The sequence below is a fragment of the Myripristis murdjan genome, chromosome 19 (assembly GCF_902150065.1).
Source record: "Myripristis murdjan chromosome 19, fMyrMur1.1, whole genome shotgun sequence".
Classification (NCBI taxonomy): Eukaryota; Metazoa; Chordata; class Actinopteri; order Holocentriformes; family Holocentridae; genus Myripristis; species Myripristis murdjan.
The window spans coordinates 13292501-13305000 of NC_043998.1; the positions used below are offsets into that span (position 1 = coordinate 13292501).

At 43.8% G+C, this 12500-nt stretch overlaps 1 protein-coding gene across 1 annotated transcript in view; it reads left to right on the forward strand.

The window, feature by feature from the left end:
• Positions 1 to 12500, forward strand: part of bahcc1b (BAH domain and coiled-coil containing 1b) — a 68138-nt gene that overhangs the window by 3774 nt on the left and 51864 nt on the right. Inside the window, 1 exon segment of the mRNA XM_030077993.1 lies at positions 166 to 498. Coding sequence (XP_029933853.1) covers positions 327 to 498 — 172 coding nt within the window. The 5' untranslated portion in view covers positions 166 to 326.

Consider the following 12500-nt stretch of genomic DNA (forward strand, 5'->3'; position numbering starts at 1 on the left):
TAAACGCGTTCTTGTGAAAATAAAATAGATTTTTGTTCCATTGGTTGTTTGTCTTATGATGATCAGCGACTGTTAGTCATAGCTTACCCTTTTCTTTACCACTACATCCCTGGTTGGCTCATTATTGTCAGCGCTTTGACGTGTCTCCTGGTTTCTCTTTTGTAGGACATGACGGGGACTCACTTTCTAGTCTGCAAAGCCAAAACTCCGCTGAATGCAAGGGGAACCCGAAGTTCATAAAAAGGGATTATTTGCATCTGGGTGCCTGAAACCTTCGGTGCCTCCGGATTTTACTTTGGATTTGGGATTTATCGGTTCTCGCCAGGATGGAAAGCCGGGATTTCGCTCCTCCACACCACCTCCTGACAGAGCGGAGCGCGTTGGTTCACAGCGCCGCGTCTCGGATGGCGCCAGGCGGCCACGGCTCCGTGCAGCACCCCGCTCACTTCCAGCCTGGGAAATACTACTCATCCCACCTCTCCATGGGCCCGCACTCAGGTCAGTTTGGAGTACAGCTCTTTTCTTGTGTGTGAATGGCGAGTTTGGGCTAAAAAACCTATTATCTAAATTGGTGGACCCTCTTTTGTCTGAAGCATATGTTCTCCATATTGCAAACTTGGGAAACCTTGAAGCTCTTTGGGACGAACAAGAATTTATTGGGAAAGGAAATTGCTCAGACTATGTGGGCATTTGGAAATTAGCAATAAGGCCCAGACATCTTAAAAGGTTTTATGTTTTACTTCATTTAATGAACTGTTTATGGCATAGCTGCTTGCTGTCTCTAATGTATGAAAAATGTATTTGTCATTTTAGGCTAGACGAGTATTTTAGCCTCCCGTAAAAGCAAAACGGGCAACACGGTGTGAGATTTTACCCTTAAAAGAACTTGGCTTCTTTTACAAATTAGATTAACTTTAAATTTACGGCATACCTTCCTTATTTAGTCTTATAATTTAAACCTCTCAAGAATTTAGAAATAGCCCTACGAGGATTATTCGCCTTTATCATTATAGGGATTATTAGGCGCTTCCAGTGTCATAATCTTGTCAAAGATTTATATGGTTTCATCAATTAGTAAAGTACTAATCATTGCCATTTGATGTAATTAATTAGAATTGGCTCATTCCAGTGCTTATATTTCCCATTAAACAATAAATTAAAGCTATTATGCGCCTGCCTATAGTTTCTGGGTGTTATGTTTCTCAGTGCTCAGTATGCTGATTCCTGGTGGCTGCTGGTTTTGGTGCTGGTGGGTTAGGGGCCCATACTGGTTTGTACTGGCCACAAACTGGGGGTCGCGGTGGTGGGAGTGGCGGGGAGTTCTCGCTAATAGAGGTGCGGGTAATACCAGAAAATCCGGTTTCTATATCGAGCGGGGACGTGACGGGGTGCGAATGGGTTGACAGTGCATGCATTAGATTTAACAAGTAGCTTTGGTATCCTGCCTCAATAGGGGAGGGGGGATGGGAAGGTGTGTGTGTGTGTGTGTGTGTGTGTGTGTGTGTGTGTGTGTGTGTGTGTGTGTGTGAGGGGGGGTGGGGGTGGGGGGGGGTAGAGAGAATATGTGTATGGGAGAGAGAGAAAGGCTCTGCTCTAAATCATACAGTGTATATATTGGACTAACTGGATGAACGTAAACGTGCCCGATGAGAAATCACATTAATTACTTATCATTTGCAAATACAGCATGTTCTTTAAATAGGCGCCCATAAATGCTATCATTTGTTGTGTAGGATCCTCATATATATCCTCTGTCTCGACTTATTTGCATATTCATTAGTTTTACACAACAGCCGAGCCATCGCAGACGTCCACTCCGGAATTTGAACCCCCTTGAAATTTGAACAAAATAAATACGGTGCGACTCAGGGTTTAGCTTAGCACACGGTTTTTGTGGAAATGTGCGGTTTAAACCGAGAAATCCGTTCACCTTTACATTTTACATGCTTTGAAGGACCAAAGTTGTGGTCTGAAGGCTATTTCCCATGGAGGAGTCTTGCTTTAAAACCAAAGAGAAATGCTGCAATCAGTTTATGTCTTGAGAAACGTCCTCCATTCCTACATATGACTCTATACATTACATATAGATACATATAGATATTTATTTATGTTTTACTGTAAAGCCTTATTGTGTCTTGTTGTTACAAACTGAAAAATAATAAAAATAAAAAAATACACACAAATAACTTAAGTGCCTACCACTATTTATGTATATGCATTCACCATTATATATATATATATATATATATATATATATATATATATATATATATATATATATATATATATATATATATATATATATATATATGTGTGTGTGTGTGTGTGTGTGTATATATATATATATATTTAATTCGCGCGCACGCACGCACATACACGCATGCACACAATATATGTGTGTGTGTGCTTATATATATATATATATATATATATATATATAGATAGATAGATAGATAGATAGATAGATAGATACACACACACACACACACACACACACATGTATACAGGCTATATTACATATACATATGTACGTGTAATATATATACATATGTATATATATTCATTTGTGTGTGTTTGTGTGTGTGAATTTTAAAAATGTTAAATGTTACACATATGTATATATGTACTATGCGTATAATAAATTTACTATGGCAAATGTATTGTATATAAAATGTATTGTAGTATTTATTCTCCCATCATACATTCATGTATTATAAATGTATTTTAATATGTTGCATTATTTCCAAAATAACAGTGATACATTATAATTCATTTGTGCATTTTACAACAATAAATACACTACAATACATTTTAAATTAATAGAATATTTCTGCATTTTATAAGACGCTTAGTTGCGTGTTTTATATGGATTTGGCTCAAATGATTTTACCAAAAATATTCCCAGGGCTATTTAAATCTATAACTGGTGGTGAAAGCTGGCAGAGTGCTTCAACAAACACACATCATAACTTGAATGTTTCTTGTGTGTAATGACTCCAACAGATTATTCCACTTTGACTCGCCCCCAAAATGTCTCACAGGCTAATTTAAAAATGATTCTGTAATCTTAAAAAAAAAAAAAAAAAGGATAATGCTATTGAAATGTATTCAAGCGGGCCTCTCAGTGGGTCTCAAGGTGCATGACATTGTATTGAGATTCCAGATATCCAGACTCTCCATGCATGTCCCTGATGGGGTTTTGACTGACATACTGATGGGCGTAAAGGATTGTTGTTTTGGGATGGGGGTTGGGGTACGTGTGTGTATGTGTGTGTGTTGGGGGGGGGCTTAGGAGGTGGGGATGGGGGTTACTTTTGTGCTTGCCCCCCCTAGAGATTCAGATAGCTGTATGCCTGGCCCTAGGCCTCTGCACAGGGGGTAGATATGATGTGGGGTTGGGCATGCCAGGGCGGGTGTGTGTGTGTGTGTGTGTGTGTGTTGGAGGGGGGGGCAGTTTCAGATCCTTGGAAAGACACACACACACCCTGAGCCAAGAATTATGCTGCACACACACACACACACACATACACACCATTTTTGTCTTTTTTTTCTTTACCTTCTCACCGACCAAACCGGGAGTGAGGAATTCGACGTAAAAACCTCTCACTCCCCGTCTCCTCATATCGTGGAAAAACCTGCAATCCATCAATTTGCTGAAGCCTCTTATTTAGATCAGCATGGTGTCTGCTTGAATATGGTCGCGCTTGACAAGGTGATGGAATGACAGCCGCATACCAACGCCATAAGACTCAGCCCACCATTTGATAAAACCCCACAATGATATTACACAGACGTTTAGATTACTGATAGGAGCAGTGGGAAAGCCTTTGTCTCTCTCTCCCTCTTTCACTGCTTTATTCCTCTCTCTCCCTCTCCCGCTCTTTCTTCCCCTTTTCTATGATGTTAGTCCCTGGGCAGTAGTTGTGCAAGGTTGTGTGTGTGTGTGTGTGTGTGTAAGGTTAGGTTTAGCCTGCAGTAGCACAGGTGTGCAGTGTTATGGAGGGCGTGGCGGAGATTGTCATTGAACAGGTGTGTTACTTCCCAGACAGCAGACGGTTTTTGTTTACATGACTGTGGGAGTGTGTGTGTGTGCGTGTGTGTGTGTGTATGTGTGTGTGTACAGAACAAGCTTCAATTCAGAATGACACAGCTTACATGTGTACACATTCACTCACACACACACACACACACACACACACACACACACACACACACACACACACATACCTTTGAAAAGGCTTCTACTGTAAAGCCCTGTTTTGTGGTAATAAATTTCATCATATTTTTTGGGTTAGACTGCACAGCCTTTCTTCTCTTCTCCTTGACCTTTCCCCTGACCTCTCTCTTCTTCTTCACTCCATTTCTTTCTTCTTCTTCACTTTCATCTTCCCTTCTTCTTCTTCTTCCTCAAGCTGCCATTTCTTCTTCGCCTTCTACTCTTCTCTCCTCTGTCCATGTTCAGTCTTGTTAGTAAAGTGTTAGTTCCTCTGTTAAACTGTATCTCTGCAATAAATGTCTGTGTGTGTCTGTGTGTGTGTGTGTGTGTGTGTGTGTGTGTGTGTGTGTGTGTGTGTGTGTGTGAGGGTTTGTTACATGTAGCCGGCCCATATGTAGCTGACGTCACCACCGTGACTTAACGTCTGTTCTCCCTCAGAAGTTCCTTGGCGCCAGCGAGCCAGCCAATTGGCCAAGGCGCTCAAGGGGCCTTAGCCTCAGGGTGGCCATAGCTTTGATCGTCACAGCAACGCAGACAAGAACCCCCCCCACACACACACACTCCTACCTGCACACACCTTTACACACAAACAACCCTCATAACGTGCAACGGGAGGATCATGATTGTAGTTGTGTGTGTGTTTATGCTTCCTTGGAAGTTTCTTAATGAGTGTGGGCGTACTTGCTCATAGAAGGAGATAGATAGATAGATAGATAGATAGATAGATAGATAGATAGATAGATAGATAGATAGATAGATAGATAGATAGGGAATGACACTGATAGAGAGGGTGATAGCTGTGAGAGGATAAAAGAGGAGAGTGAAAAAGAAAAGAATATAAGAGTGTAAATGGATAGATGGATTGAGAAGGAGGAAGAGGAGGAGGAGCAGAGAGAGGAGAGCGGCTGAATGTTTCCACCTGGTTGGTAATCCAGTCAGATTACCACCGCCTGACGGCACCCACTGGCCATCATCCCCGGCTCCTCAGCCTGGTGTCTCCACTGCCTCTCTGTCTCTCTCTCTCGAGAGGGATTCTGCCTGCCTGTGTGTGTGTGTGTGTGTGTGTGTGTGTGTGTGATGAGTCAGCAGTAGATCAGCCGCAGACAGACCCAGCCCCCCTCTCCAACGCTGCCCAGAGCTCAGGCTCTCGTCCTGGGTGCAGCACGCAAGACGCCCCCCTGTGTGGAGGAGACGGCTGGTGGAGGCTGGAGCTTAGTCTGGTTTCTGTGCGTGCGCGTGTGTGTGTGTGTGTGTGTGCAGCCACACTGAGGGACAGCACGGTCTGAGCTGTCAGGTTGGTTTGGGTCCGGTCGGTTTGGTTTGGGTTGGTTTAGTTCATTTTAGTTTAGTGCAGTACAGCACAGCTTAGTAAAGTTAAATTTGGTTCAGTGAAGTTCAGTATAATTCAGTTCAGTTCAGTTTTGATTTATTTTGTTGAGTTTAGTTCATCTGGTCCAGCTCAGTTCTGTTCAGTACAGTTTAATTTGGTTCAGCTCAGTTCAGTTCATGTGTTTCAGATTAGTCTAGTGGAGTAAATTTGGTTCAATTCAGTTCCATTACATTTGATTCAGCTCAGCTCTGTCCAGTGCAATCCAATCCAATCCAAACCAGTCCGGTTCAATTAATTTCACTTCAGTTCAGTCCAGTAAACCTGGTTTATACGCACAGTGTAGATTTCTTCCCAAAGTGGACTCAACACATACACTCAATACAAACGCACCATATGTCATCACATTTTGCCAATTTAAAACTTGGATTTTATTTCTGTCAAGTGCAGAATCTTGCAAGAGATTTTACACCCACAATATAGATGCATTTATTCTGAGTTTAGATAAAATATGCAGCATTGCCAAAGAAATCAGTTAATTGTGCCTGATTGTTTGAATTTTGTTGATGCATTAACAGCATTAAGTCATTAAGCCATTAAGTAAAGCCAGCAAAGTCATTAAAGGCATTACCATTACAAATTAGACACTTGTGTATGCTTTGATATTTCAGGCAAACTGTGGCACATCATTTAAATAAATTCCAGTCATTATGAATATTTTGCTGCTTCAGAAACAAATGACCTCGATTCCAGTGGACCTCTAAGTATGAATGTCTTCTTGCAGCAAGACTTCAGCTGGAACTCTACAAGGCCACATCATTAGGAAAATTAAAATTGAATAAAACTCTTCCTTGATGAGGCAGCACTGAGCGGGCCGCATGTTTGCTCTGATGCACATTTGCTGCAGCGACAGTAGACTTTTTGTCTGATCTCTAACTCTCATCCAACATGTGAACAGCTGCTTACTGTCGGTAGCAGTGATTTGAGGGAGTCGGGTGCGTTTGGTTGCGACATCTCCGGGGTGTGAACACACACCGCCATCTGATGACTTGGCATGTGAATGGAAAGCGCCAGACTTCCTGTGTCCATGTGTTCTTTTCTCTCCCCTCTCCTCTTCCCCCTTCTGTCCTCACCCGCCAGACCGCAGCGCTCCATCCGTTTTCAGCCTCTGTGCTTGCCTCGCTCTTCCTCCCCTGCTTCTCCTTTCCTTTCTCACTTCTCCCTTTTGGTTCTTGGAGTGCTCCTCCAGCCCGCCTCCTTCCCCCTTCCTCCTCCTCCTCCTCTTTGCCTTGTTTGTTCCTCCCTCTCCCTTCTCTTCGCTCCCTCCTCTCTTACAATCGATCCCCCCACCTCCTGTGTCCGACTCCCATCTCTCGTCTAACTCCCCGTGCACCCATCTCCTCTTCATGTTGTCAGTCGTCCAGCTTCTCGCCGCTCTCCTCCTATTTCTGTCTCACTTTCAGCCTCCTTCCTCTCCCCTTCCACATCGCCTCATTTGTTCTCCCCGTATACCCTCCTCTGCTTCCCCCAGCAACCCCCCTCACCCTCCTTCCCTTCGGCCGGTTGTTAACGGGCCAGTCCCGGTGCTACTCGGCCCGTGGCCAGCTCGCTAAATCAGAAACGATCAGAGGATTTGGCAAGAGGGAGTGAGAGCTCAGCGCGGCGCCTTTGAAGTCAGAGAAATGAGAGAAAAATTACATTTTAAACAGCCCGCAAAACACAAGGCTAAAACAGCTTCTTGCACCGTACAGGGGGAGGAGGGGGGGACTCTGTGTGTGTGTGTGTGTGTGTGTGTGTGTGTGTGTGTGCGAGTGTGTATAAAAATACAGTATAAGGTGTTAGGCCGGGTGATATGTACAAAATCAAATGTCGCAATATCTTTGACCAAATACCTCAATATTGATATTGTGATGGTACTGATGCTTCATAATGAGTTTTCATAGTTTTTAATTGTGAAGTGAGAAGTGCAGACTGGGTGAAACAAAAGTGTTTTTCCGTGTGATGTCATGCCCAATAAGTGCATGTCCACAGTCTGTGTTAGTGGCTTTACTGATAGGGCTCGTTCACTCAATAAGAATTTATCTACAGAGACAAACAAAGTTAATCTTATCTTTATTAGTAATGTGGATGTGATGGCCAAGCACGTAGAGGCAAACAACAGAACACCTAGAACCGTCTAATAAGTTCAGAGAATTGCATCCCTTTGCTGTAAGGCCGTCTTTAAACCCCGGAAATGTTAACACTTATGCCATATCATGATGCAATATTTAAAATTCCAGAGAGTCTCTAGTCTCATGTCACGATATCGATGCACTGCAAGAACTGTCTGTTTTAACAAATCATTAAGTCTCATATTCAGTGTTAAAATCTTGCTTTTCTTCAACTTATTTCAAGAATTTTCTTGAATCAGGTGTCATTTTCCTGATCCCAGTGGGCTGATCTGCCTTATTCTGCCTCGTTTCCACATATTTAGACTCGTTCCCAGAAACAGTCTTTAAACACGTCACACTGCATCGGAAACAAGTGGCATCATCTCATCCCTGTTTTCCTGTTCTTTCAAGAAAAAGATTTTTGACTGAATATGAGACTAAATGACTTGTTAGGATGTTTTTTTTTGCAGTGTGTGTGTGTATGTGTGTGTGTTTGCAGGCACTTTAACTCCCTGGTATTTTATGGGGCTGCCAGCTCTCCTCCCTCTCCACAGGGGTCAAGGCAACTCCCCCCCCTCCTGTTTACGTGACGTGACAGAGCGGTGACATCACTTACCAGGGGGACAGACATGATGTCATAGTCCTCTTCCAGCCCCTCAACCCCGCTCCCCCCCATATCTGAAAACGCACACCGTGGCACGGCGGTGCAACCACGGTAACCCTCACCACAGCAACATGCGACACCTGAGCTTGGCCGGGGCTTTTTATTCGTCTCGGGGTCACATTCTGACTCATCGCCTCCCAGCTCCTGTTTGACTCATCTGTGGGGCCTTTTTTTTCTGTTTCGGTTCCACATTCGACTCACTTCAGCTCTGTTTGGCTCATTCATATTGTAATGGCCTCCATTCACGGAGGTCTGTGTCCAGTTTGTTTTGCTGTCAGGGGCTCAGATGGATGGAGGGGACGTAGGTTCATCTGGAGGTGAGGTGAGGGGAAAGACAGGACAGTCCAGGGGTTTTCCGCGGCCACACCGTCACTGTCGTGCACATTGAACAGAGTGAAAGGTCGGCGAACAAAACAGTTGATGTGCTCCTAAATTGGAAATAGGCCTGTGTGTTTGTGTGAGGAAGGAAGAGAGTGAGTGTGAAACAGAGAGAGAGAGAGAGAAGCAGCTGTGTGGAACAGCATGGATCGTTACACAGTGACACACATGAAAGCATTAAGTATATTCAGGAACCGTCGTTGAATATACATGGAGCTGTGTGCACTTTGTGTGTGTGTGTGTGGGTGGGTGTGTGTGTGTGAGAATCCCCTCCCATGCTCTTGCCCGGGCTGAGAGTAGTGAGAAAGAAAACAAGAAAAGAGAGAGAGAGAGGGAGAGAAAAAAAACAACAAAGATCCGTCATCAGTCATTCATGGCTAATCAGTCTCGTGGGACACCCACACACACACACCCTCACCCACACACACACACACACGCACGCACACATGCACACACACAGTGCCTGGGTCCTAATCCTACTGGGACTGGTTGTGCCTCTGTGTGTGCCTGTCTAAATTTTGGATCCAGGCTGATTAGAACCAAACTCCCCCTTTCTGCATGTTCCTCTCTCTCTCTCCCTTTCTCTCTCTCTCTCTCCCTCTCTCCTCCACATCTTTGATTGCTAGTAAAGCATCTCCTCTCCTTCTCTCTATTTCTCTCCCTTGTCTCTTTAATAATCGTCTACTGTCTTTCCACGTCGTTTTGATGTGTGTTTTTGTAATGTTTGGAAGCATGTGTGCATGCATAATGCGCTGCGATCTTTTGTGGGGGGCGCACTTATCGCTGCCTTCGCATATCTGCGTGCTTGCGTGCGTGCATGTGTGTGTGTGTGTGTGTGTGTGTGTGAGCATGTTTGCATGTCTTGCGTCATCAGAACCTCCTCAGTATTGGCCTTGTCTGCTTTTTATCCACGGACGGGCTTCCATTTGTCTCAGCTTTGCATTCATTTCTGCCCCCTTGGTCGAGATTTATCCCAACCCATTCTTCCCACTTCATCAGCGTCTAACTCATCCACTCTTGCTCCGTTCCTCCCTTCTTTTGTTTATTTTCTTTCTCCCCCCGCTCCTCCTTTCATTTCTTCTCCACGATCTCTTCAATAATCTTTTATTCCCGTGCAAATATTACAGCAATGAGGGAATAAAAAGAATGGGAAAGCTGTGCTGAAATAAGGTCAGACCAGGTTATTTGTCTCTCACCCCTATCTCTCTCTATCTCTCCCTCTCTCTTTCTCTCTTTTGTTTGCCCCATCTCTCTCTCTGCCTCACTCATCCTCCCTCCTCCCTCGCTCGCTCTTCTTCCTCAGCTTTCCGCTCTCTCTCTCTCTCTCTCTCTCTCTCCCTCGTGTTCGCTGTCTGCCGATCCCGCTCTCTCTCTTGTTCAGTCTCTCCCCCTCACCGTCTCATACACACACTGGCACACACAGACTGTCTGACGCCCACACACACACACACATGCACACACACACACACACACACGGACACATACAGACACACACATGCGCTGACACCTGCATGTTGAGCCGTTGAGGGTCTAATTTAAGTAAAGTGCTTCTCTAGGAACCACAGCCCCTCTCCTCATGATGGTGGGAGGTGATATGGTGCAGCGTGGTTTGACACACACACATGAGCACACCCAAGCATACACACACACAAACACACACACACACACACACATCCTGCTCCAGTGATTCTGCGAGCAGATATGACTGTCAGCGGTGTGGGATTGAAGGAAGTAGGTGTCTTGTAAGTAGCACACTGGAATAATGCCGTGATATTTGATCCCTGCAGGGAGATCGGCCCCTCTGGAGGTCAAAGGTCAGGGTCAGACACACAGATATGACTGTGGAGCTGGCAGGGATGTGGTGTCTTGCTCAAAGACACGTAGGCAGACACAGACACAGCGGCTTGAGCCACGTTTCTCTGGTTCAAAGCTGGTCTTGGGTTGTGTAGGTGTGTTTGTATCCGCTGGAGTCTGTGCTCACGTCAGGCGATCCTGTCGGGGGTAGATTCACAGAGAAATCCTCAAAAAGTTAAGAAAAGTTAAGAAAGGTTGATGCTCATGTATGCCAAGTAATTTGCTCTTTTGTTCAGTCTTTTTTTTTCTACCAGAGGGATGAGAAAAAGATCCGTCATCTGTCGTCCCACATGTCCCAAATGCTGATCACCTGATTCTGTCTCGTTTCAACATAATTACACTTCCCACAAAAAATCCTGAAACAACTGAAACTGCATTGGAAAGAAATGGGATTATCTCATTCCACAGGCAGATTATTTCACTTGATTGAAGAAAAACAAGATTTTTTTTTTTTTTTAAGAGTGATTATGAGACTAAATGACTTGTTAAAACGGAGATTTTATTTGTAGTGTACTGCCAACTTTCTTCTGGTTTTGCTCACTGCGATACTAATAAGTGGTGTTCTTGCGAGCAAAAATCTCTAATTTGTTCTTAAACGTAACTCAGAGTCTTCCGCTTGTCTTTTAATTGTTGCAGTGAAAAAGTACGCCTTTAAAATCATTCGTTTAAGTTCACATTTCACATAATTAAGGACGTATATCAAAGTGTGAATGCTTTTCATACTTTTATTGCTTGTTTCTTTTCCTCTTAAAGCACAAGGTGGTTTAAATTTTCAAATCAGGAGTGGTTACATTGCTGCAGCTACGAGGGTACACTAAAGCCGTCAAACTTAGACCTACTTATTTAAATTACTTAAAATAAATTTTTTGCTCTGTTTATCCTTGTTTACATTGCGGTTGCTAGGTAGCTCTTGTCTGAGAAGTTCCTCTGTGAGAAACCGAGAGGAGTTCATGAGAGAAAACACTTGGTGTCAAAAATTAACTTTCACCTGCCAAGAGCGAAAAAGAATTAGCTGCCAAGAATAATTTTTACCCGCCACAATAATTCATATACACTCCATGTTTCATAAGAATATTTTGCACAGGCTGTTTTCTTTGCTATTTTGAGTGTAAAATCAGGTGCTGTGGTTCGTCATGGCTGTAACAAAAACATGTCATTAACTCCATTATGACAGATGACTTTAAGTGATTTATTAGCCATGCAGGAGACTTAAATCAGGATATCAGGGAATTGCACCCACGAGCCTCATTTATTTATTTATTTATTTATTTTTTAATTGTAAGATCTTTTAATTTATTTTTAGGCGCATTTTTAAGGTTTATCTTCCGCTCACGTTTGCAAATCCGGCTCTCAAGGCCTCAGACGTTTTGCACCTGCGAGATGTGGTGGCCTTGCCTCGCATTACGGTTGCACGTCTATCTGGGCCAAATATTTAACCATTGCATCACACACTTCTGACATATTGTTAACATCAACTTTCATGCTTTTAGACGGTATTTGTAATCTGGGATAGACGTTAATGAGTAACAGAGCGGCATAAAGAGCCTGTTTAATTTGGTCTGCATCGTACGCTGTAATAAGTAACCAGAAAGTAGTAAATGTCGATAAGTGGTGAACCTCTACTCCTTTTGAACTGCAGTTGATCATATGACACATGAGGAAACACATGTATCGGCCGTGTTCGCCTCCTTTTTTTTTCCACCTCGCTCTTAGCTCATGGCGATGTGTTTTCTGTTAGAGTCAGGGTGTGTTATTCCTGGTGTCTCGACCCCCAGGTGTATTTTATCCAGCAGCAGGCCTACGCAGCTTCAAATCATCTTAGGCTGTGTGTGTGTGCGTGTGTGTGTGTGTGTGTGTGTGTGTGCGTGCAGACTGTATGGACCACAGGGGCGTGGCCCAGGCATGTCTGAG